General features: G+C 44.8%; 1 protein-coding gene across 3 annotated transcripts in view; it reads left to right on the top strand.

The window, feature by feature from the left end:
* The window catches only part of TSPAN2 (tetraspanin 2), a 40038-nt gene that overhangs the window by 10953 nt on the left and 2128 nt on the right, over positions 1-26957 (top strand). The window contains exons 2-7 of one of the 3 annotated variants that reach the window (XM_007103029.2): positions 4588-4690; positions 13051-13148; positions 14661-14735; positions 16021-16119; positions 17358-17429; positions 19702-19785. In XM_007103029.2, the coding sequence (XP_007103091.1) occupies positions 4588-4690; positions 13051-13148; positions 14661-14735; positions 16021-16119; positions 17358-17429; positions 19702-19785 (531 nt within the window). The remainder of the gene's footprint in view (positions 1-4587; positions 4691-13050; positions 13149-14660; positions 14736-16020; positions 16120-17357; positions 17430-19701; positions 19786-26957) is intronic. The other 2 variants (XM_055084374.1, XM_028488966.2) reach the window with 2 other exon arrangements.

Genomic DNA, 26957 nt, shown 5'->3' on the forward strand with positions numbered 1-26957 from the left:
GGTGGGTTTAGTCATCAGATAGCAGAGTAGCATGTATTTGCTCTTTGTGATCAGGGTTGGCTACCTTCTGCTGGAGGCAAGGGGTGGAGGTGCGGGAAGCTGAGAAGAATGAAGGACCCAGGGCTGGGGAGTCATCTTCGCATTTTTGTATCTCAGCACTCCCCTCCCTCCAATTTGGTGCCTTCCTAAGAACCACGTTTGTGATTCATAAAAAAAAAAAAATGTTTTAAGTAAAAGAATATGTCCTCAGGATAGAACATTTCATCAGCAATCCCAGGAAAGTGGAAATAAATACAGCACAATAAAATTGAAATCCAATAACAAGCTTTGCCTCATGTTAAATGACTTGTTTCTGGCAGATAGGCATTACTCAAAGGAAACTTTTTGTTCATCCACTTTGCTTTAAAAGTTTTCCAGTTCGGTCTGTAGTCCTCTTTTCTGCTGCTTTAGTTTTAGAACACACACAGTCTTCTCCATGGACATATGCTTACAATTTGCAACTTTGTCCTGCAGACTCTCTGGAATATGGTTAGCTACTGAAATGACTTGTCCATGAAAATGCATAATGTAATTGTACCAGGTAATCCCCGATCTAATGTCATTGTCTATTCCTTTCATTTCTGTCTTCTTTTTCTATTTTACTTCTCTCTTCTTTTTAAATAGTGTACACACTTTTGCCCTCAAAATCCTGTTGCATCACATTCTCTGAGTGCTTAATGCACAATTGGTGCACAGAAGAGAAATGGTGATGGCAAAGAATGATGACATCTGGAGTCTTCTCAGGGGCTGGTTCTCTGACCTGCATCGTTAGAGTCCCTCTCGGGCCACAGAGGCGGGATCAGTTTCTCCACTAGCCCCTGAGATCCTTTGGAGAAGGAACTGGATCTTCCTTATCTATGAATCCTTGCCTCCTGGCTCACGACAGATGCTCAACAAATGTTTATTAAATGATTAGCATCAAAGCCCTACTCATGCTGTTGTATGAAAAAGTCCATCCCTGGAAAAACAGTATTTCTAATGGTAATCGTTCCAAAGGCATGGGGATTGGTACTAGTCGCAGATGCAGAGTAGCCCTCAGCAAAGTTCTTTGGTTGGTAGAGTGGATCCATCATGGCCCTCGCCAATCACCGCGTCCAGCCCCTAACATCCCCGCTCTGGCCTTCAACCACTCAGGTCGTTACCTTTGGCGTCTCACCGTGTCTGGCACCAGGCAGTACTCGTGCTCCTGACTGTTCCCATCAGAATGAGGGTTCCCACCTCCCCTGTCCTCAAGGCCCTGCCGTGGACTTTCCACAATGATAGCAAGCTTAGTACAAGCTGTGAGCCATGTGCCCTAACTCCGGTTTCAAGCCCCAGACTCTGACCTTCCCCAGCGCAGTGTTCCACAAAAGGAAGCGCAGCCCTTACCCACCCTGGTCCTTCCCTCTGTCTGGCATTCACTCCTCCCTCCAGTCTCTCCCTGCTCCGACCCTTCTAACTCATTCTTCCAGCTGTAAGTCAAAATGGAACATCTTCTGCTGCACACTGGTCATCACCCTTTGCTCTAATCCCTGGGCAGTGAAGCAGTTCCGTGGAGCACACTTCCTGCGTCCTGTGGCATTTATTAGTTTACGGGATTATCTTCCATGTCAGACTTTTCATGTCTTTTTCATCGTTGCTTCCCTACTGCTTAACACGGTACCCAATCAGGACCATAGTTACCTCCTCCGTGAAAGACAGGGAGGAAGGAAAGCAGATAAGGACGGGCAGGGGCACGAGAAGGAAAGCAACATGAAGGGGGCAGCCTCTCCATCCTTATTTGTTCTCATGTTGGCTGCAGTGTTGAGGTGCAACCAGAGGTACAATGTTGTATCTGAATGCAAAGGAGGGGCTGAGAATGGGGGCATGGGGTGGGGTTGGGGGGTTGGTCTAGTAGGGTTAACATTTAGCACTAGAGGCTACTCAGTGAGACTTCTCTTCCCGGGTATGGGACGCACAGAGCAATGGGCCTTACTGACACCAGACTTGCTCACTTTGCCCCTGACTGGACTGGACTTGGTATGAATTTTTTTCAAGCAATTTCAGGTGTGTGATAGAGCAACCACAGTCCAGTGAACACAGAGTATTTCAAGAGTCTTGAAAGAACAGCGAATTACAAAGGACCAAAGGGCTTCATTGTTTCTGTTGATGCCACTTTCCAAATCGGTGATGGCTGTCATCAGGTGCAGCCTTGGGCTTGACCTGGCCCGCGCCCACAGTTTGCCTGATCCGGCGGCATGCTGGGAGGATTCCCTCCGCAGTGACGACATCCAGTCACACCACAGTTTCCTTGACCCAGGAGGAAAACCTGGGTTTGGGGTTGGGGGGTGTGGACGAGCAGGCGCAGAGTTTTTCTCATTGCCCCTTGGCTTTAAATTGCAGCCTCTCTTTTAATTTTCCATTATGCATCAGACACATCGGTGCCAAAAATGGACAAATGGATTCCGTCTGGGAGGATGATCCCAGACAGCTATAAATTAGAGCTGTGTACAGAGATGCCAAAACTGTGGCCTCGTGATAGGGTGTCCCCGGGACCAGTCACCTCCTCCACAGTCTGCTCGGTGGTTACAGGCCTTGGCCTGACGCCTCCGTCAACAGATTTTTGCTTTGTACTTGGAAACTCTTTCCACCGATTTGCTGCAGAGGCGGGGTAGGCAGGGCTGCCTGTGAGGCTTTGCTGGGCACATCTGTCCCAGGCAGCCCCTAGCACTCCGAGGATGGGGCTTTCCCAAGGGCATCAGAAAACAGCAATGACCTCACAATGACCTCTTCCCTGCACCGGAAACAGCAATGACCTGAAAGCCGATTTCCTCCCAAACTAAAGCACAGCCCAAGAAAACTCTCCCCATTTTTTTCTGGACTGATCAGTTAAACTACCATATCACACTTTTAAACTTACAAGAGTAATACATGCTTTGCGCACAAAACTTAGAAAGTATAGTGAAAAGAGAAAAGTCACCTGTGATTTTACCTTTCAAAGAAAAGTACTGTTAATGTTTTAACATGACTTCTTTGAATATTTTTCCATGCCTTGCTACCCTTTTAAAAAATGCAAAAATCTTTTAAAGCTGGTTGAACCCAGTTCCTTTAGCTGTTCCTCACATTATCTAATTAGTGCTTTCCTCTAAGTACTGGAAACTTTTAGTTATTCCACATTAGAGAGTCCAGCTGGTAGAACTCTGCCCCTCCAATTCCTCCTGCGGCGGTCATGCTGTTCTGAAGAAGCCGGCCACGGAGGGAACGGGCCTTGGGGAGATGGAGGGTGAAGAAAGATAAAGTCCTCATATATATTCAGACAGATAGCCCCGGCCCTTTACAAATAGCCCACAGACAGAAGGATCTTGTATAAACAGGGCTCTGGTCTGACCCTGACTTTGACATCATTTTTCCTTATTAAACCTCTACTTCTCTGACTTGTGTGCTTGTCTCCCTTTTGCCAGCATCTGTGTCTGCTCTTCCCTGCTGGGGCAGGGGCAGCCTCTAAACTGTTGGTCTGGGGATGGGTTAGGGGAGCCCAACACTAACTGGATGGGTTGGCAGAACCAGGAGGCTCTTTTTACATCTCTGCTCACTTGTGGTGCCTTGAGTCCAGAAGGTACCAGTGAACATCTGTTGATGGATACAATGAAATTCGAGGTGGGTGTTTGTGGAGAGAGAGGAGACCCGTGGCTGGAGCCTGCTGGCGAGCCTTTGTGACAGTCCTGTGAAGGAAAGCCTTCCAGCTCAGGTGCGGAGCCTCACAAAAGCCCTCAGAGTGGCGGAGAGGAAGGGGGCCACGACTCTACCAGCCGCCAGCCTGCCCAGCCGCAGCCTGTGCCGGCCACTCAGCCTCTCCCTGAGCCACACAGCACACAGACCAGGCTTTTTCAGAAAATTACTTTTTCCTTTCTTGCTTTCCATGGAAACCCAAAATAGCAACCAAAAAAGAAAAAAAGAAACAAAACAACCCCGGCCAGTTTCCCTCATTGCCTGCAAAACCATCCCCAGGCAGTGCGGCACAGTGACAGTGGCAGCCTGGGGGTTAGGACGGCTTCGAGACACCTCTAAAACGGCTTTCTAACTGGGCACTGCGCACTCAGGAGGTGTGGGCAGGTTCTGAGGTTGGCACGTTTTCTTCCCATTTAAAAAAGTGGGTTTCCCCCAGTCTTGGAGTTCATCTTGCTCTTGGTGACCTCTCACTGTGGTGTTGGTGAGGAAATCCCAAGTGCCCAGCAGGGGACAATAGGGCAGGAGCCAAATACCTTCCCGGGGGACTGTTGTGGGAATACCCTTTCTGAGACGCCTCCCGGGCTGTGCTGTGTATGCCCCATAACCGCGGGGCAGCCTGGCAGAATGGGAGAAACTCTGGGCTTGCAATCAGGAAACCCCAGTTTTAATATCACATCAGGGACCTGGGGTGGGCTGTGGGCTTTGAGCACATCATTCCACTCCTATTATAAGAAGCGTGAAGAGGAGACGGGCTGGTTTCTTAGGGGCCCCCCTCCAACCCTCAGATTCTGTGGCTTCAGGCCTCCCAGGTCCTGCACACACTTTCTCCTCCCTTGTAAATGCAGGCTGTTTACCTTTCAGCTGGCAGGGTCGGCTGTCATTGCTTTTGGACTGTGGTTCCGGTTTGGAGGCACCATGAAGGATTTCTCATCGGAGGACAGTTCCCCAGAGTACTTCTACATGGGTGAGTGACTTCAGCTCTCCCGGCTTCGAGTGGAGCCTGCACCTGGACTTCTGGGACGGGGGATGGAGGGAGAGAAAGGAGGCAAACCTGAGCCCCAGATGCCCACCTGGCCCTGGGGTAGGGATGTGTGGTCCAAGCGGAGAGGAGAGGGCCCTACCACCCCTACCCTGCCCACCCCACACATGATTCATCCCTCTGCTTCTAAAACCAAGGAAGACCAGGTGGGACTGAACCGTTGTGCTTCTTTCAGCCACTTCAAGAAAAGAAGCCCAGCATGTAACCACAATTCATTTCCAAAGAATTGGAAAAGCCCCTTTGACCCCCTGAGTGAAGTGGGTACACCACAAAGTCAGTTATTCACTCATCCATCTGGGGTGACAGGGGACCCCTGCCCAGTCAGGGTCTGGTTTTGTGTATTTGTGATCTTGGATTTTAAATTGTCTAGGAGAGACACATAATTCAAAATGAAGAGAGACATCTCAAGATGTGGAGGAGTCCATCTCAGTCCCTCCATGACTAGGGACTGCAGAGGGGAGAGAGAAGGGGGAGAGGAGAGGGAGGGCTGCCATGGAGAGAGGCCTCAGTGTGGGAGGGGTAGTAGCCATCTCCCTCCAACTGTGGGAAAGGGGTGAGGAGTGGGAGGCTGATGTAGCCTCCAATTCTGAGACCATGTGATAAGTAGGGGGCAAGAAACTAGTGTGTAACCAAGTGCTGACTTAGTGGTATTTGCAGCTGGTGCATCAGGGGTCATTCTAAACTGGTGAGGCAAGAAGGATTTGAGTTTGGTTTGAAAGACCAACCATAATCAATAGAGAAAAGGAAGAGTAGGGACTGCAGAGGTTTGGGGCACAAGGTGTGTCTACAGGATAGTGATTAGCAAGCCTAGGCTGGGCAGAGGACTCTTAACAGAATGTAAAGGATATGGGCATGGTAGGAATTAAGATTAGAAAAGTTGGGGAGGTATGGAGGACAAGTATAGAGGGCCTTGAATGTCAGGGCTAGTTAATTTAATAAACAATAGAAGGATAATTTAGGGTTTGGGGGAGGGTACGACCTACACTGCACTTTAAAGAGATTATTCTGGAATGAGAGGGGAGGACAGAAAAAGACCGTGCTAGATTATTGATATAGTCAGGCCTGAAGAAATAAGTGCATAACCCATGGTGGTTGCAGTAGGAATTGTGAAGAAAAGGACAGAAAGACAAGAAACTTTATTAAGCATTATTAAATATTATTATTAAACATCGTTAAACTCCGGGACAGAAGGAATCAAAACAAAAAAGGTATCAGTGATAGACAGAGTCAAGCCTAGAAGTCACAACTCATGGTTTTCAGATGGAAACCTGAGTTATGGAGGTAAGGGACCCTGCTCGGTTAGAGAGAGGGGCGGGTATGTGGAAGGAAAGATGGAAGCCAGTCTAGGGGGCAGCTTCTATCTGTGTTGCTCCAGAAACAAAGCACTGATAGCAATTTCACAGGTGTAGATTTGGGTCCAACATAAGAAAAGCTTTCTAATGACTTGATAAATCAAAGAAGCTGAGCAGACTTCTACAGATGAAAGCGATCCCTCTGATACCTTGGTATTTAACCAAAAATCAGAATGGAGCCTTTGTCAATACAGGAGATTCCCGCATTGAATAGGAGAGCCAACTAGTTCTATAAAGACCTTCCTGATCCTATTTCCTAATCTAAACTAAAGCAACATGAACAGCCCAAGATGCAAGAAATGTCATATATTTATGGACATATCGGTCAGGACTCTTTCAATTGCAAATCACAGAAACTTGACTCCGACTGTCTTGAGCAAAATAGAAGTTTCTTGACACATAACTGAAAAGTCAGGGTTAGTTCTCATCTCAGGGACACAAGTGATATGATTGGAATCCAGTCTGTAGCCACCTCTTAGCTCCGCTTTCCTGTGACTCCAGTTTGGGGCAGGTTCCCCCTAGATGTGATAAAACGTCCACCCACAGCTCCAGGCGCCATCTCCCGGGTAACCTCAGCAACGGTACACTCTTCTTTCATTCCAACTGATCCAACCAAAGTCCTGGGTCTCACTGTCACTGGCAATCTTGGGTCCAGTGCCCGTTCCCACACCAGTCATTGTGGCCAGCTGCTTGGGACGGGCTTGTTGGCTGAAGCCTGGGCTTCACACCTGCCTTGGAGCTGAGGCGAGTCAGCCCTCTCAGACCACAAGGACTGAGAGTGGAGGAGGTTCTTTGCCTAATAGAAAAGAAAAGGAAGTGAACTCTGGGTGGGGAAAACAACAGACCTCACAGCAGGGCCTGAATCCTTCCTGCTTGTTCTTGACGCCTGGGGCGTGGGCGTGGGTCTGCCCACGCTTGGCTCTTCTTCCTCCCCTCTCTAAGTCACCCTTGAGTGGCTGGTGGTGAGAATGCTCATGGTCAGTGCCTGAAGTCCAGAGAAGTGGATTATCATAGAGTCTTAGCACTAGACAGAATAAGGAAACTGAGGACCAGGGGTTGAAGCAGAGGAGGAGGGGTGTTGACAGTCAGCCGTGGTTTTCCAGCCCTTCAGGGTGGGGCTCAGCCCGCACCCCAGGTCTGCCAACGCCCAGGCCTGTGCTTGTTCTGTTTGTTTCCCCGTGCTGTCTCTCTGGAGAGTGCCAACAAGAAAAAGTCCTTGTGAAGTCAGGAACCTTTTCTCCACTTTAACTACTTCTTATAATATAAATAGAAAGAGCAATATACATGTTTACAGAAATTGATGTTTCTTTCCGCAATAAATAATTTTCCAAATAGGAAAGACACCAGTTCTCTAGCAATAAAAGGAGAAGAAAAGTACACCAGGATGCCATTTTATGGACTTGCATAGCAAACAGTGTGAGGTAACAGGACTTTAAAGAAGAAGCAGGCCCAGTTTTTGGAAAATCTCACTTCATGTCACAGGGTACTGTGCACTGATCTGTGTATTTTCCTTTTCAGAATAGGTTCCAGAACAATCAGCCCATTAAACTCTTATCAGCCCATTGTTAAAGAGCCCTGGAGAGTAGGCTTGGCCCTCTGAAGCACTCTTAAAGAAATACCACCTCTCCCTGAGAGGGACCTCAGGAAGGCAGGTGGTCTAGCTCCCTGCTTCTGGGCAGATGACTGCCACCTCTAGGGGAATGCTTTCCTCTCTGGGACCCTTGGGTTTTCTCCCTGGTGATGGAGAGAAGGTCCTTTCTTAAAATAAAGATCTGGAGGTGACCTCACAGCCAGGGGCCAGCGTGGAGAGGATCCAGCCGTGAGGGGAGCTGGAAATGAGGCCAGGGAGCCAGGGTAGTCAGACTGACTGCACCTGCTGCCTCTTCTGAAGGACCTCTGAGCTCAGGTCGAGACCTGGCGGCTGACCCAGGCTGTCGTGTCCACTGGTTGCTATCGTGGAGAAAGGAGAGCCTGGCAAGAGTGGAGCTGGCAGCAAGAAAGGCTGGGTGACTTGGTGTTTCCCAGACCCTTTCCACATTAGTCTCCTTCAGTGAACTCTTGGGAGAAGGCCCCAGTGTCTTCCAAGTTCCACCAATGTGCCCCTCTGCTTTCCTCTTACAACTTGTCTCTGGGGCTGCCCCTTAGGGGTACCGGCAGCACAGGGGTCTTCTTTCCAGGAGGCAGAGTAAGAAGCGATCCCCTCGGCCCTCAGAAAGCTGGAGCACATGAAGTCATGCCTGTGAGCAGAGGACAGAGGACGTCATCGGGTTTCTCCATGAAGGGGAAGGGGCTGCCCACACAGACTGCAGCCACTCACTCTCCAGGATCGCAGGCTGTCTGTGGCTGTCCCTCCCTGTGAATCCAGAGCCACAGAGCCTGGCTTTGATGGTGGCTGCATGTTATGTGTAAGGAAAGCATTCCAGTGCTGAGTGCTGAGGAGCTGGCTTGACTTTTTAGAAACTCTGACTCACTCTGGTAATATTTTTTTACTTCTCAATTTTTAGTTGTACCTGAGATTCATAGTAGTTGTAGAACAGACACGTGCCATAGCTTACATTGTTGAGACAATTTCTCCAAAGCATTTTTACAAGAACTTAATAGATAATTATTGCCCTATTACACATAACAAAACTGAGCAATAAGAGGATTTACCTAAAGGCACAGTTGGCAGGCCTGGATTTCTAGCTCCCACCAATGTGCTTTGAAGGGAAAACCCAGAAATCATCAATGCTAGATCCCTCGGGCACTTTTCTCAAGGAAGAAGGAACAGAACCCTCCTGCCATTTGTAAATTGCAAAATTCACAGATTTCTAGCTAAGAAAATCACGTTTCTTCTGAGTTCCTACTGAAAGTGCAGCATAGGAGTGAGAGTGTGCACTTTGGAATAGAACCCCGGGTTCAGTTCCAGTTTTCCCCCTCACTAGCTGTGCAATCTTCCGTAAATTACCTCTCCATGTCTCAGATTCCTAATCTGTGAAATATGAATACCACTTCTACATTACCTCATAGGGTTGATGTATGAAATGACTTAACCTATGAACGTGCTTGAGCGCAGTACCTGTTGTGTCGTGAGCCCTCAATAAATGTCAGCTGTTATTACAGCAGTGAGGGCAGGCTGAGGAAGGAGTCAGCTGCGGGAGGCACAATGATGTGGGAGAGTAAGAGAGGGAAAGATAAAAGAGTGGTTTCGATGCCATGTAGTCAGGGCGAGACACCAACTGGTAGCACTGAGGCTTCCAGGTGGCAGGTTCCTGAGATAATGCCTGTCTAGGGCAAAGGACAGATGCTGCATAGAGCAGCTGAGGCACTGGGAATGGTGGTGGTTACTCAGTGTTGAATGAGTCCATGACTAATGTATGTTAAGGTCCTAGAACAGCACTCAATAACTAACAGCTGCTGTTATTTAGCGAGGACCCTAGTCCTTACCTTCCCCATAAACTAAGTCCCATCCAATATTCTAAATACATACACAATTATGTGTGTCCAGGGCAAGCTGGGAGGGAGGGAAAGTTGCACAGAGGCAGAGAAAAATATTTGCAGATGAAAAATGGTCATTAGGCGGGTATGTAAAATCATCTGCGGCCAAAAAGCCACTGAAATTGATGAGCGTGTCACTATCCAGTCCTTAAAAGGGGAGCCATTTTAAAATGAGCTGATGCAGACAAGGCTTTCAGGATGTCACTGTCTCCTTTCTGTGTTAACTGAAATGATGCTTCTAGCTTCCAAAGAAGGATCGGAAACCAGAGACAAGTGATGGAATTGTCAGGAAATTGGTGGTAGCGTGTCACCTGGAGATCACTGGCATTGCAAGGCCCAGCTACTAATGCTAAAAATGCAATATCAAAGTGTTTTCTCTTTTTCAAATCAAGGGAAATAGGACTCAGAAAGCATAGGGGATTGGGAAATAGGTCATACACTTGTCACAAAGCTGCCGTGGGAGCGAGAGGGCTCTACAGAAACCATCTTGGAATTAAAATGTGACTGCCAATTAATGTATTCACTCAACAACTATGTTTTGAGGGCCAGATCAAAAAAAAAATGATAATGTATGCTTGGAAGCTACAAGTGGCCTTGTGATGTGCAGAGTATTACAACCAGATTTGGAACTGAAATCAGTAGGCCCAAAAAATTTGCCACGTATAGAATTTCTTCTGATTTTCCTATCAGCTCCAACCAGCAGTGTTCATTTGGCATTGAACTGAGTCCTGTGGCCACACATGCACATGGAGGTTTGCTGGGGAGAGGCCTCAGGAATCGGAGCCCCTGGGGCAGTTTCAGGGTGTTTGCTGTGACCTCTAGAATTCTGATAGCCTAAGAATGGAATATTGTACAATTAAGTGAATTTTCTTGGGGAGCTCTTATTTCAGAAGGGCAAGGGCCTGAGTTAGCTTGTTCACAGTGGGGAGCGGATCTGTCCTCCTCAGAGCCCGGTGCCTCTGTCCACTGTACCCCAGCGTCCACAGGAGCACCCCTCTCTCCTAGATTCCACACTCTCAGGAGGCTTTCCCCACGGGGTGCAACCATGCCCTCATCTACCTGACTTGGGAGAGCCCAGCCCTCTGGTGACTTCTTGGATGCTTGTTGGGATGTATCCCCAGCAGGTATCTCTAAGCAAAGATGGGCAACAGTAGACAGCCAGTCCAGAACTTCAGATTTAGTTTGCTCTCTCTTTATCCTCTTATCCAACAAACACTAACCGAGAATTCTGTCTTATTCCTAGCATATTCTAGGTTGGGTGAATAAGGTTTGTTTAAGGACCTAACATCTATAGAGAGAGACATAGATGAGAACCCACAGAGGTACAAAATGGAAAAGAGTAGGCTGGGTCACATCATAGTGAATTACTATGTGGCTGGAGTGCAGGATGGATAAGGATCCCAGTGGGTGCAGTCTCTAGAGACTTCAAGCAGAATCTGTAGACTGTATCATGTAACAGTGAAGAGGCAATGAACATTGTAAGTAGGAAATCAGTACAGTAAGGTGGCCCCCCCAGGAGACATTCTGTGAGAGAACTGCCCCAGTGAGGTGGGAATTGGGGCTCGAGGCCGGCGTGTCCAGCCTGGAGCCCTCTTGCCACTCTGACCCCCATTAGTAAAATAGAAATGCGTATAATACTTGCCTTACTTAGTGGCGCTGTTTTGAGGAGCCAAAGAGATGATGGAAATAAAAGAGCTTTGAAAAGTAAAGAAAAATTTTAAAACAATAAGGTATTTCAGCAGTGGGAGCAACAATAGTATTATTTTTAATATGGTATAATTTCTCTCATTACCACACCCATTCCCATCAAATTATTTTTTTTAGAGAAAAGGAAAAGGGAGGAAGTGGCTGAGCCTGCCTATCGGGAAATAAATAAATACCCATCTCAGGACCTCGGAAGAGCAGGGCTTCCCGGACCCTGAAAAGGGCCCTGAGAACAGCCTGGGTGGTTCAGGGAGCAGAGCAGCCCAGCCTGCCGCCTAGTCTGTCGGGGAACAGAGAGGTCTGCCCACAAACCACTGGCAGCACACAGAGGGGCTCCTGGAGGCACCCTGCTGTCCAGCCTCAGGGTTTCCCCACAGAGGTGGGACGCCAGCTCCCCACCCTCTCATGGATGGGAGTGGTTCCCAGGTGACTCATATGAATAAAATGCAGAAAATAAAGCTGAGGTGATTGGCATTATCCTAAGCAAGTTGAGTGCCAGGCCCCATATTGTGTTCTAACTTATCTCAGGATCAGAAAAGGAAGTAAGAAACTGGCTTGCCTTTATTTCTCTCAGAACAAGACATTTCTGCCCTCCTCTTTCTCTGTGGAACAGCTGTTCCTGTGGCTTGACTTCAGAACTAAATGAAACGACCACCTGAGTTAAGGCCGCTGTTATTGTTGGAGAGGCAGGATGGGATAATGGTGATGAGCTAGCTTTAGAGGCAGATGGGTGTTTTTATCCCAGCTCTATGATCTTGGGCAAGTCTCTTAACCTTTGGGGGCCCAGTTCCTCTGTCTAAAAAAATGGAGATAATAATGGTACCTGCTTCATGAAGATTAAATTAATAAATCTGTGCTAGGTGCTTAGAACAGTGCCTGGAGAAAATAAACCCTTAAAATAAATGTAGCTAATAGTATATTAATAATAACATTATTTGGTGCATATTATCTCATCACCTCCCCTCACTGGCTGTTTTCTTGTAACACTTACCACCTTGCGTGCATCCAGCATATATGGTACTGCCTTCTAGAGTTTATCATTCACACAAAACCATATTGTCTTATCGCTGTGCCCTCCACCCCTCTCCTTGACTAAAAGCTCCCCTCTTCTGTTCCACCCCCTCCCTGCTTCTCCATCTGAGCCTGGGCAGATCAACGGCCCCCCTCCCCTCCCAAACACTTTGTCCTCAGGGCCTCTCATGAGATGGGGATAGCCACTAATTCCAGAGAGCCACGAGGGCCACGGGCTCCTAGGACAGTAGGGGTTCACGTCCCAGCTCTGGCACTGGCTCCTCACCGCCCCTGGACCCACTGTCGTCAATCTCTGTGAATGGTATTAACGCCCACTTTACAGGGGTGGCGGAGATCTGGCAGGTGAAGTGCCTGGCACGTGGGAGGCACTTGCAGATGACTAAGAGCGTAAGCTGTGGGACAAAGGCGATTTCCAATCCTCGCTGGCTGTGTGAGCCTGAGTGGCTTCCTTCACCTCTGTAAGCATGGGCTTTCTTTGCTCCCTGGGGATTACAGCAGCCCCTACCTCTCAGGATCCTTGTGCAGGATATATGAAGTCAGGTGTATGAAGCTCTCAGCAAGAAGCATTCCACAAGGGTTACCTTTATCGTATTAACAACTGAAGGCCCTGCCGGGCCGGATGCCTGGGGCAGTGGTGGCAGAGGCTGGGCTGGCAGCATTGGTGCCGGGGAGAGAGCCGATCTCGAGTAGTCAGCATCTTCTCTGGCCTCTTCCCCGCAGGGCTCTATGTGCTGGTTGGAGCGGGGGCCCTGATGATGGCCGTGGGCTTCTTCGGGTGCTGTGGAGCCACGCGGGAGTCCCAGTGTGTTCTCGGATCTGTAAGTGGGGCGAGGTGGGGAGGGACTTGGCCTGAAGGGAGCTGGACGTTCTCTTTGTCCCTACCTCTGTGGAAAATGTGAAAAAAAATTTAAAAAAATAAATAGGTCATTAGTGTGAAGATGTTTTGGGAGAAAAAGTGCCTAATAATATTTCACAGTGAGTGAGGCAGCTACAAGATTCCCATAGTCAGGGAAGTACTGTTATCTATAAGAAAAGTACTGCTGTTTGAGATCAGTAATTTAGACAAACATACCTCTTGTGGTTTATTTTAAGGCTATTTAGTTTAGCAGCATCTGGTTTTTTTTTAAAAAATGAAATAATTTCCGTTAACTGCTATACATCCAGTGCCAGTGTAACCTAAGAAAGAAGAGGAGCAGGAAGAAAGTTTTTGTGTTTCTCCATGAGGAGAAATGGCAGTTTTATTAGGCGGCCTCTCCTTACTCATTGCAAACTTTGGTGTTTGAACTGTGGCTGCTTCTCCTGATCTCTTTTTTTTTTTTTAATAAATTTATTGATTGATTGCTTTTTGGCTGTGTTGGGTCTTCGTTTCTGTGCGAGGGCTTTCTCTAGTTGCGGCGAGTGGGGGCCACTCTTCATCGCGGTGCGCGGGCCTCTCACTATCGCGGCCTCTCTTGTTGTGGAGCACAGGCTCCAGACGCGCAGGCTCAGTAGTTGTGGCTCACGGGCCTAGTTGCTCCGCGGCATGTGGGATCCTCCCAGACCAGGGCTCGAACCCGTGTCCCCTGCATTGGCAGGCAGATTCTCAACCACTGCACCACCAGGGAAGCCCTTTTCCTGATCTCTTGCCATGTAAGGTTTCTAACTCATTCCCTCAGTTCTCTATTCTTTCTCTTTCCCCTATTGCTGAGCATCTCAGGTCTTGTTTATCACTGAACTTAGTTTAATCAGAGCAGACCCCGAGACTGGAACAGAAATCTGTCCAGAAGGACACCCTTCACCTCCACTTCCACCTCCTCAGGGAAGCCATCCAGACCACACAGTCTCAAGTCACCCCCTCCCCAAACCCAGCCCCATCAGCCACTCTCTATCTTCTGGTCTTATTTTATATCTTTATAGACTCTCTTTTGTTCATCAAGTAGTCACTGAAATATGAGTGCCGGGCACTGTTCTAGGTTGTGGGATTTCTATATCACTCTCTGAAATTAACTTACCCTTTTATTGCTTACTCATTTATCATATCCTCCTCTCTCTACTATAAGGTCCCTGAGAGCAGAGGCACTGAGATCTTATCTTATTCACCACTGTATACCCAGCATCAAGGACAGTACCTGGCACAGAGCAAATGCTCAATAAACAATTGCTGAATGAATTAATGAGTGAATGAATGTGTGAACAAACTACGAATGAACTAAGGAGCCAAATGCTTCCTGCTAGATCTCATCAAACTAATAACCTTGCCTAGTGTTTTTCAAAAGGAACTAGAGTCAAAGAGGTTAAGTAAACTGAAAAGGTACTGAATTAATGAAGTTAGTATTTTCTCTCCTCTACAGTTTTTTACCTGCCTATTGGTGATATTTGCTGCTGAAATAACCACTGGAGTATTTGCTTTTATAGGCAAGGATGTAGTAAGTAAATATTACTTATAATTGTTTTTTAACGATGGTTCAAGTGCTCTCTTTACGGCAAAGGACATGAGAATATCGGTACCCACAGTGATATTCCAAAGCCAAATAACCCCCACAATAATCGTTTATGCAGAACTTTTAAACCTAGGAGTGTGGTGTGGACTTTAGCATATGTGTGTATGTGTGTGCGTGCATATAGGTGCACACATATTTCTGGGGAGATAGTTCATAGCTTTCATTAGATATATAGAGGGGCCTATGTTTTTTTGCAACAAAAGGATCTCTAATTTAAGATGATCCCGTTTGGAATGTGGGAGGAGTTAGACTGCAGATTTGAGAAAGAAGGATGCAGAAGAACACGCATTCTCATCCCTTGTTAGCCTGTCCTTTGTCCTTAGGGTTTGGCCTGGGCAGAGGCCAGGTCATCCTCAAAGACTATAGCCAGCCTCCTGGGTACCGGTGAAGCCAGTTTGTTAAGATTTTTGCTCAAACTATAGGTGAGCAGAATAGGTTATCAGGAGAATCCACAGAGGAAGGGGCCTTTTTAGGTGTAAACATGCAGTGGGGAAGAGAGGAGTGAAATGGAAAATGAGGATGAATGGAATCTTAAGTTTACTGTCTTTTACATATATTCATGTGCCATCAATATTGTGTTTATGAACTTATTTTAGATTTTAAAAATGGTAAACATGTAGAATAAGTAAATGTCACCTCCTGTGGAATTTTTCTAAAGTAGCTGTTTATATTTGTAAGTTAGAGGAATTGGATCTTATGACTTCTTGAGAGCCTATGGATTTGGGGATCACATGCAATTATACTAGAAAAAGCATTCTCTACGTTTTCTATGATATTTGAATGCTGAAACAGTTTTCCTTGGTCGTGAACACCTTTTAAACCATGTCATGAAAAGACTTGAGTACTTGTAACCAATGGAGTCCCAAGAATGCATAGGTTTCTACCCTGGCTGTGCACCAGAATCACCTGGCTGAGGCCCAGGAATCTGGGGTTCAGCTGTTGCTGATGTCCATTCAAGGTTGAGAACCTCCACTCTAAGAAATCTTTCTAGTGTATGAAAATTATTCTTGGTTAATCTATCCTTCCATCTTCAGAAGCATCTTAGAAACTCCAGAATCTATAATCTATAATCAGAATACCCTTAAATCCAGATAAACATATGGAAACGCCATATTTTTGAAGGGCAGAGAAGGTGGGCTTTTTCTTGATGAAAGGAGAACGTTTGAAACTTCTCACTCACGTCCTCTTGTTTTCCTGGTATTTTTTTCAGGCTATACGACATGTTCAGACCATGTATGAAGAAGCTTATAACGATTACCTTAGAGACAAGGAAAAGGGAAATGGGACTCTCATCACCTTCCACTCAACAGTAAGTGACTTTACTTCTTCCTTAAAATTGAATCTTCTAAAGATTCTACATGAGCCATGTTCTCTCTAATCACCTAGATTAAAAATAAAAATAAATTGCGTTAAGCCAGGCAACAGAACTATATGTCTGCCTTCGTGGGAGCCACGGTTTGCATTATGTGTAGAACCTAGAAGAGAAAGAGGCCTAACACCGAGTCGTCTGGAGGAAGTCAGGACATGCACCCAAAGAGACAAAAGAGCACACACAAATAAGGACATCAAAAAAGCTGCCCAAGTAAATATCAGGTTCTCTCAAGAGAGGCCTTGTGGTGTAACAGAAACAACTGTGACCTTCAAGTCAGAAAAGCTTATCTCTAGCTGCAGCTGTGCCATGGAACAGCTTTGTGACCTGGAGCAAGTCCCTTGCCTTCCTGATCCTCACTCAGCGCCCTCAGTTGTAAAATGAAAGGGCACATGAGACAGGCACGCTCCTTTTCTCCCGGGACATCCTGTGAGAATGTGCTGTCAGTGCAGTGTTCTCAGCTACAGGCAGTTAATCAAGGAAGGCTCCCCCGGGGAGATGGGCCAGGCCAGTGTCATCCTGATTTCTCAACCACTGTCATATGGAGAAGTAGCTATGAACTCCTGGCCAGGTATTTTAAGGTAGCCCAGTTCTTGTCTGTCACAGGTCTGTCCTGGAAGGTGCCAACCATTTATCCTGTTCAGCTTCAGCTGCCCCAGGGACATCAGATAGCACACAGGTTCCTTTGTCTTTGAAGGGCAGCCCTAAGGCAGGACACCTGTTGGCTGGCCAGTATTCAAGCCCCAGTCTTTCAGCCCCTGGGGTTTTCTGTGGCCACTTCTCCTGTAGGTCCCAGGCTCTCCTCAGTTAATGAGCCTTTCCTGAAGCTCATAAAACTTTAGCTACTCAGCAAGTCTGAAAGAAAGAAGCTAAAGACCCAACTCCTATCTTAAAAACAGCAGTTTACACAGGCACTGTCAGCTAGCTTCTTGCCTTGTTTGGATTGCCTTCAGTCACCTCCTGTCATAAAACTTGGACAAATTTGGTGAAGTTGTTTCTTGCTTTGTTAACATGACTCTGTGACTCTTCATACTGTCTCCAGAATGGCCACTAGGTTGTAGTGTCAGGCCTCAGAGCTGTTTTGAGGCCTCAGCACACCCAGTCCTTAGCAATGATACCCGGGCTTGTAGCTGCAGCTTCTCCCTCCTTGATCTAAAAGCTCTTTTCTGACTCTCTAGTTTCAGTGCTGTGGAAAAGAAAGCTCTGAACAGGTCCAACCGACCTGCCCAAAGGAGCTCCTAGGACACAAGGTAAGCTTCTCTACCAGGTTCCTATCCTGCCTGTGGTGTTAAGATGGTTCTTACCCTCGGGGTGGAGGGGTGATTCTGGGAGGCCCTCTGCCAGTGGCTTCTAGCCTCAGCTTTTTTCTATGTAGAATAAGTGAAGCAATGATGAGTCCCAGTCCCCTGGTACCCTGGGGAATAATGGTGTGCCGACTTGCCAGTAATGATGCAAATGCAGTGGCATTAATTAAGCTCACCAGGGCCAGAGGTATGCACCCTAAGGGTGTTGCCCGTACCCTTCCATGGGTGTCATCGCACTGATAAATGCTTCCTTTATTAAGTGCTGCGTGGCAGGCACTATGCCAGGTTCTGGAAACTCTAAGGTGAAAAACACATGGTCCCTGCCTCAGTGACCTCACAGGCTGGTCAAGGGAGCTGATGCTTGGCAGAGCACAGTGTCTGTACAGAATACAGTGGAGTCAGGAAAGCTTGCAGAGGATGGATCCTTGAGCCGAGTTTTGACACAGGAAGGTCATTCCAGGCCCAGAAAGCAGCAAGAACAGAAGCATGAAATTCCAGGACTGAAGGAGAATAGGGAGTCCAGAGGGAATGGTGACGGACATTTTTGAAAAGGCAGGCAATGGCATGGTTTCATACCTGGAAGTTTGGAGAAGCCGTTGCTTTTAGCAGAGGATTAACATAATCCGCTTTGCATTGTAGAAAGAGCACTCAGGCTGCTGGGTGTGACTGGTAGAACAGAAGGCTGGAGACCAATGGAGGGAGGCCGCTTAGGTGGCACTTATGTTTTTCCTGGTAAGAGAGGACGAGGAGCTAGAGCAAGTCACATACCGTGGGGAGGGAGAGGAAGCGACAGATTCAGAGACGTTCAGGGGTAGAATCAACAGGCACAGGTGACTGACTGGGTGTGAGTCGGGAGTGAAAGGGAGGAAGCTAAGACTTAGATGCCTGCTTGGCTACAGAGAAGGAGAAGCTGAGTGTGTAGGAAGGAAAGGAGATAAGTGACAGCACAGGCTTCCTGAGGAGATGAGAGAATAAGATCCAGAGCCAGTTAAGGGGTTGACTTTCAACAGAGCAGGGCACTTCTTTGGCTTTAATGAGAAGGAAGTAAGAAGCAGTGTACCTTTCTCATCTGCATGCTCACTGCCTACAGCAGTACCTGCCACCGGATGAATGGAGTGTGTAAGTTGATAGGTGCAGGTGAGAAGGTTGGAAGAATTTCTACGGCTTGACTCCAATAAGTAAGGGAGCCACTATCTAGAGCAGTGGTTCGCAACTTTTACCAGAATGTATTGTAATTATTTTTGTGAGTCTGTGTCCTTGTCTAAACTATGAGCTCCCTGAGGGCAAAAGTAACCATGTCTTATTTTCTCCATATCCACCATGCCATTCTGGTGACTAATGCAGGGCAGATGCTCAAGAAATATTTGTTGAATGAATAAATAATGAATGAATGAAGTATGACAGGAGATGTGAGGATAGCAGTAAGAGTTTCATATAGCTTAGGTGGGTATCAGAGAGAGCTGACCATTGACAAGTAAAAGGACCTGGGCAGCCTAAGACAAAATTGGGTTGAGAGAATACCTCTGTATTTAAGAGGACAAAATAGAAGTTGGAGAAACTAATTGCAATTACAAGTGATCTGTTCTGCCCCCTGTCCAATATTCCTCCATCCGTGAAGGTTCTTTGGACCTACACTGCACAGGTCTCTATGGGACACAGATGAAAGAATAGGGCCACCCAGCCCAGCCGCCATAGAAGAGAACAGTCCTCCAGCCCCCAACACTTGGCTTTCCTTTGTTAAATTTGAACCTATACAGACGTTATAGCTTCTTACTAGGTGATGCCTACCTTGAATAGTAAATTGGACTAAATATGTAGAAAGTCTTTTAAACTATAAATGACAATCCAAAAGCAAGGGGCTATTATTTGGGGGATATTTTACTTTTTTTTTATTTGCTGAAAGTAAGAAGAGGCCCCAAATTTTTAATGCCTCAGGTCCCAGAATAGCTTCATCCGGCCAGGCTTCAGGGCTTTGAAGCAGCCATTGGCCTAAATAGGAAAATTCCACCAAAAGGAGAGTATTATCATTTTTCCCCCAACAACATTTTTGCTTTAAAGTTATCAGAGTGATATCTGGGAGGAATGGTTTAAATATGAACAGAAGCTGACATGGGTTAACTCTCACAGGATGCTCTGTAGAGAAGGAAAGGATTGGATCAGGGTGATGATTCACACATACCATCAGCTGTTATTCCTGACTTTTTCTTTTCCAAAACAGAATTGCATTGATGAAATTGAGAGCATAATCAGTGTTAAGCTCCAGTTCATCGGAATTGTCGGTATTGGAATCGCAGGTCTCACGGTGAGAAAGTTCCAGAACATACCTTCTTTGACCCCTAAGAAGCCTTGAACCTTTGTATCTTATTTCTCTTCAAGTGTGATATGGCAGTATCTTAGGAGAGATTTTTCATAAAAGACAAAGTTGTTTTTGACAGAATATCTAAGAACAAAGCTAATTAGATACATCAATACTTAGTTCTCTCAAATATGATACAAATTTCAATTTTAAGCTAATTATGACTTTGAGTTTATCATTGCAATAACTTCCCATTTTAAGGTCCCACCAAGCTTAAACTAGATGAGTGATTTTTAATTCTGGGTCTCTTCTTTTGTTAGATATTTAAGATAACATAGATTAAACTCTCTCACCTATGATTTGCAGAGGTAGCACAGTGTAGTGATTAACAGTGCAAACTCTGGCATCACACTGTCTGGATTCAACTCCTACCTCCACTACTTACAAACCCTGGGATCACTGGAAAGTTTCTTAATTTCTCTATGTCTCAATTCCCTCATCTGCAAAATGGGGATTTTAGTATACCAACCTCAGAAAATTGTTGTGACAATTAAGTGGGATAATACATATAAAGTATTATTAGGAATTAATTCATATAAAGGGTCTGGAACATAGCACTCAATAAATGCTAGCTCTACATAGAATCTGAACGTTCCCAAACCCAGAATCCACACAAACTATATATGGAAGTGTGAAGCATAGTGCATCCTTGCACCTGTAGGTAGCTCAGTACTTCTAAAGTACAAAAGAAGAGTGTGCAAGAGTTCATAGGTGCAGAAAGCTATGGTAAGTGTAGCAAGAGATGACACTGGAGAGGGTTATGAGGGTCCACATAATTGTGTTCTTTGTGTGACTTTTTGATAGGTTGGGCTTTATCCTTAAGGTAGAGGGGAGCCACCCAGGTTTGGAAGGACCTGTAGTGCAGTGTGGAGATAAAGTTGGAGGGAAGTAAGATTGGAGTCAGGTAAGCCCATAAAGAGGTGATTCCCATTGTCCAGGGGCTGAGTGATAATAGCTAATGCTAAGATAGTACTTACCCTCTAGCCCTCCTATGTAGATTAATTCATGGCCTAAGCTGAGGCAGGGGCAATGGAATTGTGGGGAAATCAATGAATTGGCAGTTCTCAGGGGACACACAATCATCTTCCCTCCTTTCTGTATTTAGAGCACAGAGGGCTGGGGCAGTGGGTGAAAATACTATGCTGGGGACCTCCCAATCCAGGGACTTCTCTCAGGGCCTCCCCACCCACCCTGGGGCTAGCCTGATAGCCAGTCTGCGGCTTCCCAAGGACAATCTGAGGCAGAAGATTTGAAAATGTTCTGCATTAACAGAGGTATCAAATAGACCCTCCAAACAACTCTACAATCTCAAGGAATGAGCGTTCTAGAAGTGGTCACCCCTGACTCATGACAGTGGCAGGATGAGTTTCTTTCTGAGGGGATCCCTTTAGTACAATGAGGTCTAAGTAGGGGTTGCATCCAACCTTACAACCACGGAAAAGGGGAAAGCCCTGTGTTGGTCATCTTGACTCAGAAGAAAGCCCCAGAGTTTCTTCTTTAATTCTTTTCTTCATAAGGTAAGAGTTTCACAATGTAATCAGTTAACAAAATGTCCATTAGGTGTCTCCCCTGCCACACACTGGTACTGAGTTCTGTCAGCCAGAAGCTTGGAGCCCTGATCCCAGCTATTCCCTTAAGTCTGCCCCTTCCCTTCCAATAAGTGATAACACATGCCTTTTTAAATTCAGCATTTACAGATCCTAGTCTAATGTCGGATGGGATTGAGGAGAGAATCAGAGAGTTATGGTACTGATTTCTTTGAACAAACATTGATAGTAGTCTATGAACAACGCACCTACAGATAACATATCATAGGCTCTGCAAAATTAATAGGAGAAGTGATTGAGGACAAGAAGGATTTCTTGGTGTCCTTCTATTCAAACCATTTAAGTAGCTATTAATTTTGCTAAATATTTGGCTTTTCAAAGAAGCATCCAAGTGGTAGAAAATATCAGTAATACCATAGTACAAACACCTCAATTTCTGCTTTGGTAAAACTATTGAGTTAAATAATAAAGCATCATGTACACTTAAAAATGAACTGGGAATGAAGAGATGCTCCACTTTTTAATATGTGGTCACTGTTGCAAAAATTCAAAGCTTTGCCAGCAATAGAAAACTATTTAGACCGCGAGTGTATTTAAACAACAAGTGGTTACAAACACATTTTCCAAAATAAAAATATAAATGAGAGAGATTGGTTCAAGATGGTGGAGTAGAAGGATGTGCACTCACTCCCCCTTGCAAGAGCACTGGAATCACAACTAACTGCTGAACAGTCATAGACAGGAAGACACTGGAACTCACCAAAAAAGATACCCTACATTCAAAGACAAAGGAGAAGCCACAATGAGATGGTAGGAGGGGTGCAATCACAGTAAAATCAAATCCCATAACTGCTGGGTGGGTGATTCACAAACTGGAGAACACTTATACCACAGAAGTCCACCCACTGGAGTGAAGGTTCTGAGCCCCACGTCAGGCTTCCCAACTGGGCGGTCCGGCAATGGGAGAAGGAATTCCTAGAGAATCAGACTTTGAAGCCTAGTGGGATTTCATTGCAGGACTTTGACAGGACGGGGGTAAACAGAGACTCCAGTCTTGGAGGGCACACACAAAGTAGTGTGCATATCAGGACCCAGGGGAAGGAGCAGTGACCCCATAGGAGACTGAACCAGACCTACCTGCTAGTGTTGGAGGGTCTCCTGCAGAGGCAGAGGGTGGCTGTGGCTCATCGTGAGGACAAGGACACTGGCAGCAGAAGTTCTGGAAAGTACTCCTTGGCATGAGCCCTCCCAGAGTCCGCCATTAGCCCCACCAAAGAGCCGGGTAGGCTCGAGTATTGGGTCACTTCAGGCCAAACAACCAACAGGGAGGGAACTCAGCCCCACCCATCAGCAGACAAGCAGATTAAAGTTTTACTGAGCTCTGCCCACCAGGGCAACACCAAGCTCTACCTACCACCAGTCCCTCCCATCAGGAAACTTGCACAAGCCTCTTAGATAGCCTTATCCACCAGAGGGCAGATAGCAGAAGCAAGAAGAACTACAAACCTGCAGCATGTGGAACAAAAACCACATTCACAGAAAGATACACAAGATGAAAAGGCAGAGGGCTATGTACCAGATGAAGGAACAAGATAAAACCCCAGAAAAACAACTAAATGAAGTGGAGATAGGCAACCTTCCAGAAAAAAGAAAACTGCACTTGAAGGAATCAATAGCAGAATAACGGAGGCAGAAGAACAGATAAGTGACCTGGAAGACGGAATGGTGGAATTCACTGCTGCAGAACAGAATAAAAACAAAAGAATGAAAAGAAATGAAGACAGCCTAAGAGACACCTGGGACAACATTAAACGCAACAACATTCGCATTATAGGGGTCCCAGGAGGAGTAGAGAGAGAGAAAGGACCCTAGAAAATATTTGAAGAGATTATAGTCGAAAAATTCCCTAACATGGGAAAGGAAATAGTCACCCAAGTCCAGGAAGTGCAGAGAGTCCCAGGCAGGATAAACCCAAGGAGAAACATGACGAGACACATAGAAATCAAATTAACAAAAATTAAAGACAAAGAAAAATTATTGAAAGCAACAAGGGAAAAATGACAAATAACATACAAGGGGACTCCCATAAGGTTAACAGCTGGTTTCTTAGCAGAAACTCTACAAGCCAGAAGGGAGTGGCATGACATATTTAAAGTAGTGAAGAGGAAGAACCTACAATCAAGATTACTCTACCTGGCAAGGATCTTATTCAGAATCGATGGAGAAATCAAAAGCTTTACAGACAAGCAAAAGCTAAGAGAATTCAGCACCACCAAACCAGCTCTACAACAAATGCTAAAGGAACTTCTCTAAGTGTGAAACACAAGAGAAGAAAAGGATCTACAAACACAAACCCAAAACAATTAAGAAAATGGTCATAGGAACATACATATTGATAATTACCTTAAACGTGAATGGACTAAATGCTCCAACCAAAAGACACAGGCTCACTGAATGGATACAAAAACAAGACCCGTATATGTGCTGTCTACAAGAGACCCACTTCAGACCTACGGATACATACAGACTGAAAGTGAGGGGATGGAAAAAGATATTCCATGCAAATGGAAACCAAAAGAACGCTGGAGTAGCAATACTCATATCAGATAAAATAGACTTTAAAATAAAGAATGTTACAAGAGACAAGGAAGGACACTACATAATGTTGAAGGGATCAATCCGAGAAGAAGGTATAGCAATTATAAATATATATGCTCCCAACATAGGAGCACCTCAATACATAAGGCAACTGCTGACAGCTATAAAGGAGGAAATCAACAGTAACACAATAATAGTGGGGGACTTTAACACCTCAATTACACCAATGGACAGATCACCCAGACAGAAAATTAATAAGGAAACGGGAGCTTTAAATGACACAATAGACCAAATAGATTTTATTGATATTTATAGGACATTCCATCCAAAAACAGCAGCACATGGTACATTCTCCAGGATTGATCACATCTTGGGTCACAAATCAAGCCTTGGTAAATTTAAGAAAATTGAAATCATATCAAGCATATTTTCTGACCACAACACTATGAGATTAGATAGCTATACAAGCCTACCTCAAGAAACAAGAAAAATCTCAAATAAAAAATCAAAACTTACACCTAAAGGAACTAGAGAAAAAAGAACAAACAAAACCCAAAGTTAGTATAAGGAAAGAAATCATAAAGATCAGATCAGAAATAAATGAAAAAGAAGAAAAATATAGCAAAGATCAATAAAACTAAAAGCTGGTTCTTTGAGAAGATAAAAAAATTTGATAAACCATTAGCCAGACTCATCAAGAAAAAGAGGGAGAGGCTCAAATCAATAAAATTAGAAATGAAAAGGAGAAGTTACAACAGACACCGCAAAATACAAAGCATCTGAAGAGACTACTACAAGCAACTCTATGCCAATAAAATGGACAACCTGGAATAAATGGACAAATTCTTAGAAAGGTATAACCTTCCAAGACTGAACCAGGAAGAAATAGAAAATATGAACAGACCAATCACAAGTAATGAAATTGAAACTGTGATTAAAAATCTTCCAACAAACAAAAGTCCAGGACAAGATGGCTTCACAGGTGAATTCTATCAAATATTTCGAGAAGAGCTAATACCCATGCTTCTCAAATTCTTCCGAAAAATTGCAGAGGAAGGAACACTCCCAAACTCATTCTATGAGGCCACCATCACATAAAGACCATATATGACAAACCCACAGCAAACATCAGTCTCAGTGGTTAAAAACTAAAAGCATTTCCTCTAATATCAGGAACAAGACAAGGATGTCCACTCTCACCATTATTATTCAACATAGTTTTGGAAGTCCTAGCCATGGCAATCTGAATTCTATCAAATATTTCGAGAAGAGCTAATACCCATGCTTCTCAAATTCTTCCGAAAAATTGCAGAGGAAGGAACACTCCCAAACTCATTCTATGAGGCCACCGTCACCTTGATACCAAAACCAGACAAAGATACTACAAAAAAAGAAAATCCCAGACCCATATCACTGATGAATATAGATGCAAAAATCCTCAACAAAATACTAGCAATCAGAATCCAACAACACATTAAAAGGGTCATACACCATGATCAAGTGGGATTTATCCCAGGGATGCAAGGATTCTTCAATATACGCAAATCAATCAATGTGATACACCATCTATTAACAAATTGAAGAATAAAAACCATATGATCATCTCAATAGATGCAGAAAAAGCGTTTGACAAAATTCAACACTCATTTATGATAAAAGCTCTCCAGAAAGTGGGCATAGAGGGACCTACCTCAACATAATAAAGGCCATATACGACAAACCTATAGCAAACATCATTCTCAGTGGTTAAAAACTAAAAGCATTTCCTCTAATATCAGGAACAAGACAAGGATGTCCACTCTCACCATTATTATTCAACATAGTTTTGGAAGTCCTAGCCATGGCAATCAGAGAAGAAAAAGAAATTAAAGGAATTCAAATTGGAAAAAAAGAAGTAAAACTGTCACTGTTTGCAGATGACATGATAGTTTACACAGAGAATCTTGAAGATGCCACCAGAAAATTACTAGAGCTAATCAATGAATTTGATAAAGTTACAGGATACAAAATTAATGCACAGAAATCTCTTGCATTCCTATACATTAATGATGAAAAATCAGAAAGAAATTAAGGAAGCACTCCCATTTACCATTGCAACAAAAAGAATAAAATACCTAGGAATAAACCTACCTAGGGAGACAAAAGACATGTATGCAGAAAACTATAGGACACTGATGAAAGAAATTAAAGATGATACCGACAGATGGAGAGATATACCATGTTCTTGGATTGGAAGAATCAATATTGTGAAAGTGACTATACTACCCAAAGCAATCTACAGATTCAATTCAACCCCTATCAAATTACCAATGGCATTTTTTTTTACAGAACTAGAACAAAAACTCTTAAAATTTGTATGGAGAAACAATAGACCCCGAATAGCCAAAGCAGTCTTGAGGGAAAAAAACGGAGCTAGAGGAATCAGACTCCTCTACTTCAGACTATACTACAAAGCTACAGTAATCAAGACAATATAATACTGGCACAAAAACAGAAATATAGATCAATGGAACAGGATAGAAAGCCCAGAGATAAACCCACGCACCTATGGTCAACTAATCTATGACAAAAGAGGCAAGGATATACAATGGAGAAAAAACAGTCTCTTCAATAAGTGGTGCTGGGAAAACTGGACAGCTACATGTAAAAGAATGAAATTAGAACACTCCCTAACACCATACACAAAAATAAACTCAAAATGGATTAGAGACCTAAATGTAAGACCAGACACTATAAAACTCTTAGAGGAAAACATAGGAAGAACACTCTTTGACATAAATCACAGCAAGATCTTTTTTGACGAACCTCCTAGAGAAATGGAAATAAAAACAAAAATAAACAAATGGGACCTAATGAAACTTTAAAGCTTTGCAAAGCAAAGGAAACTGCAAACAAGACGAAAAGACAACCCTCAGAATGGGAGAAAATATTTGCAAACTAATCAATGGACAAAGGATTAATCTCCAAAATATG

This window comes from Physeter macrocephalus, chromosome 4 (genome assembly GCF_002837175.3).
Source record: "Physeter macrocephalus isolate SW-GA chromosome 4, ASM283717v5, whole genome shotgun sequence".
NCBI classification, from domain to species: Eukaryota; Metazoa; Chordata; class Mammalia; order Artiodactyla; family Physeteridae; genus Physeter; species Physeter macrocephalus.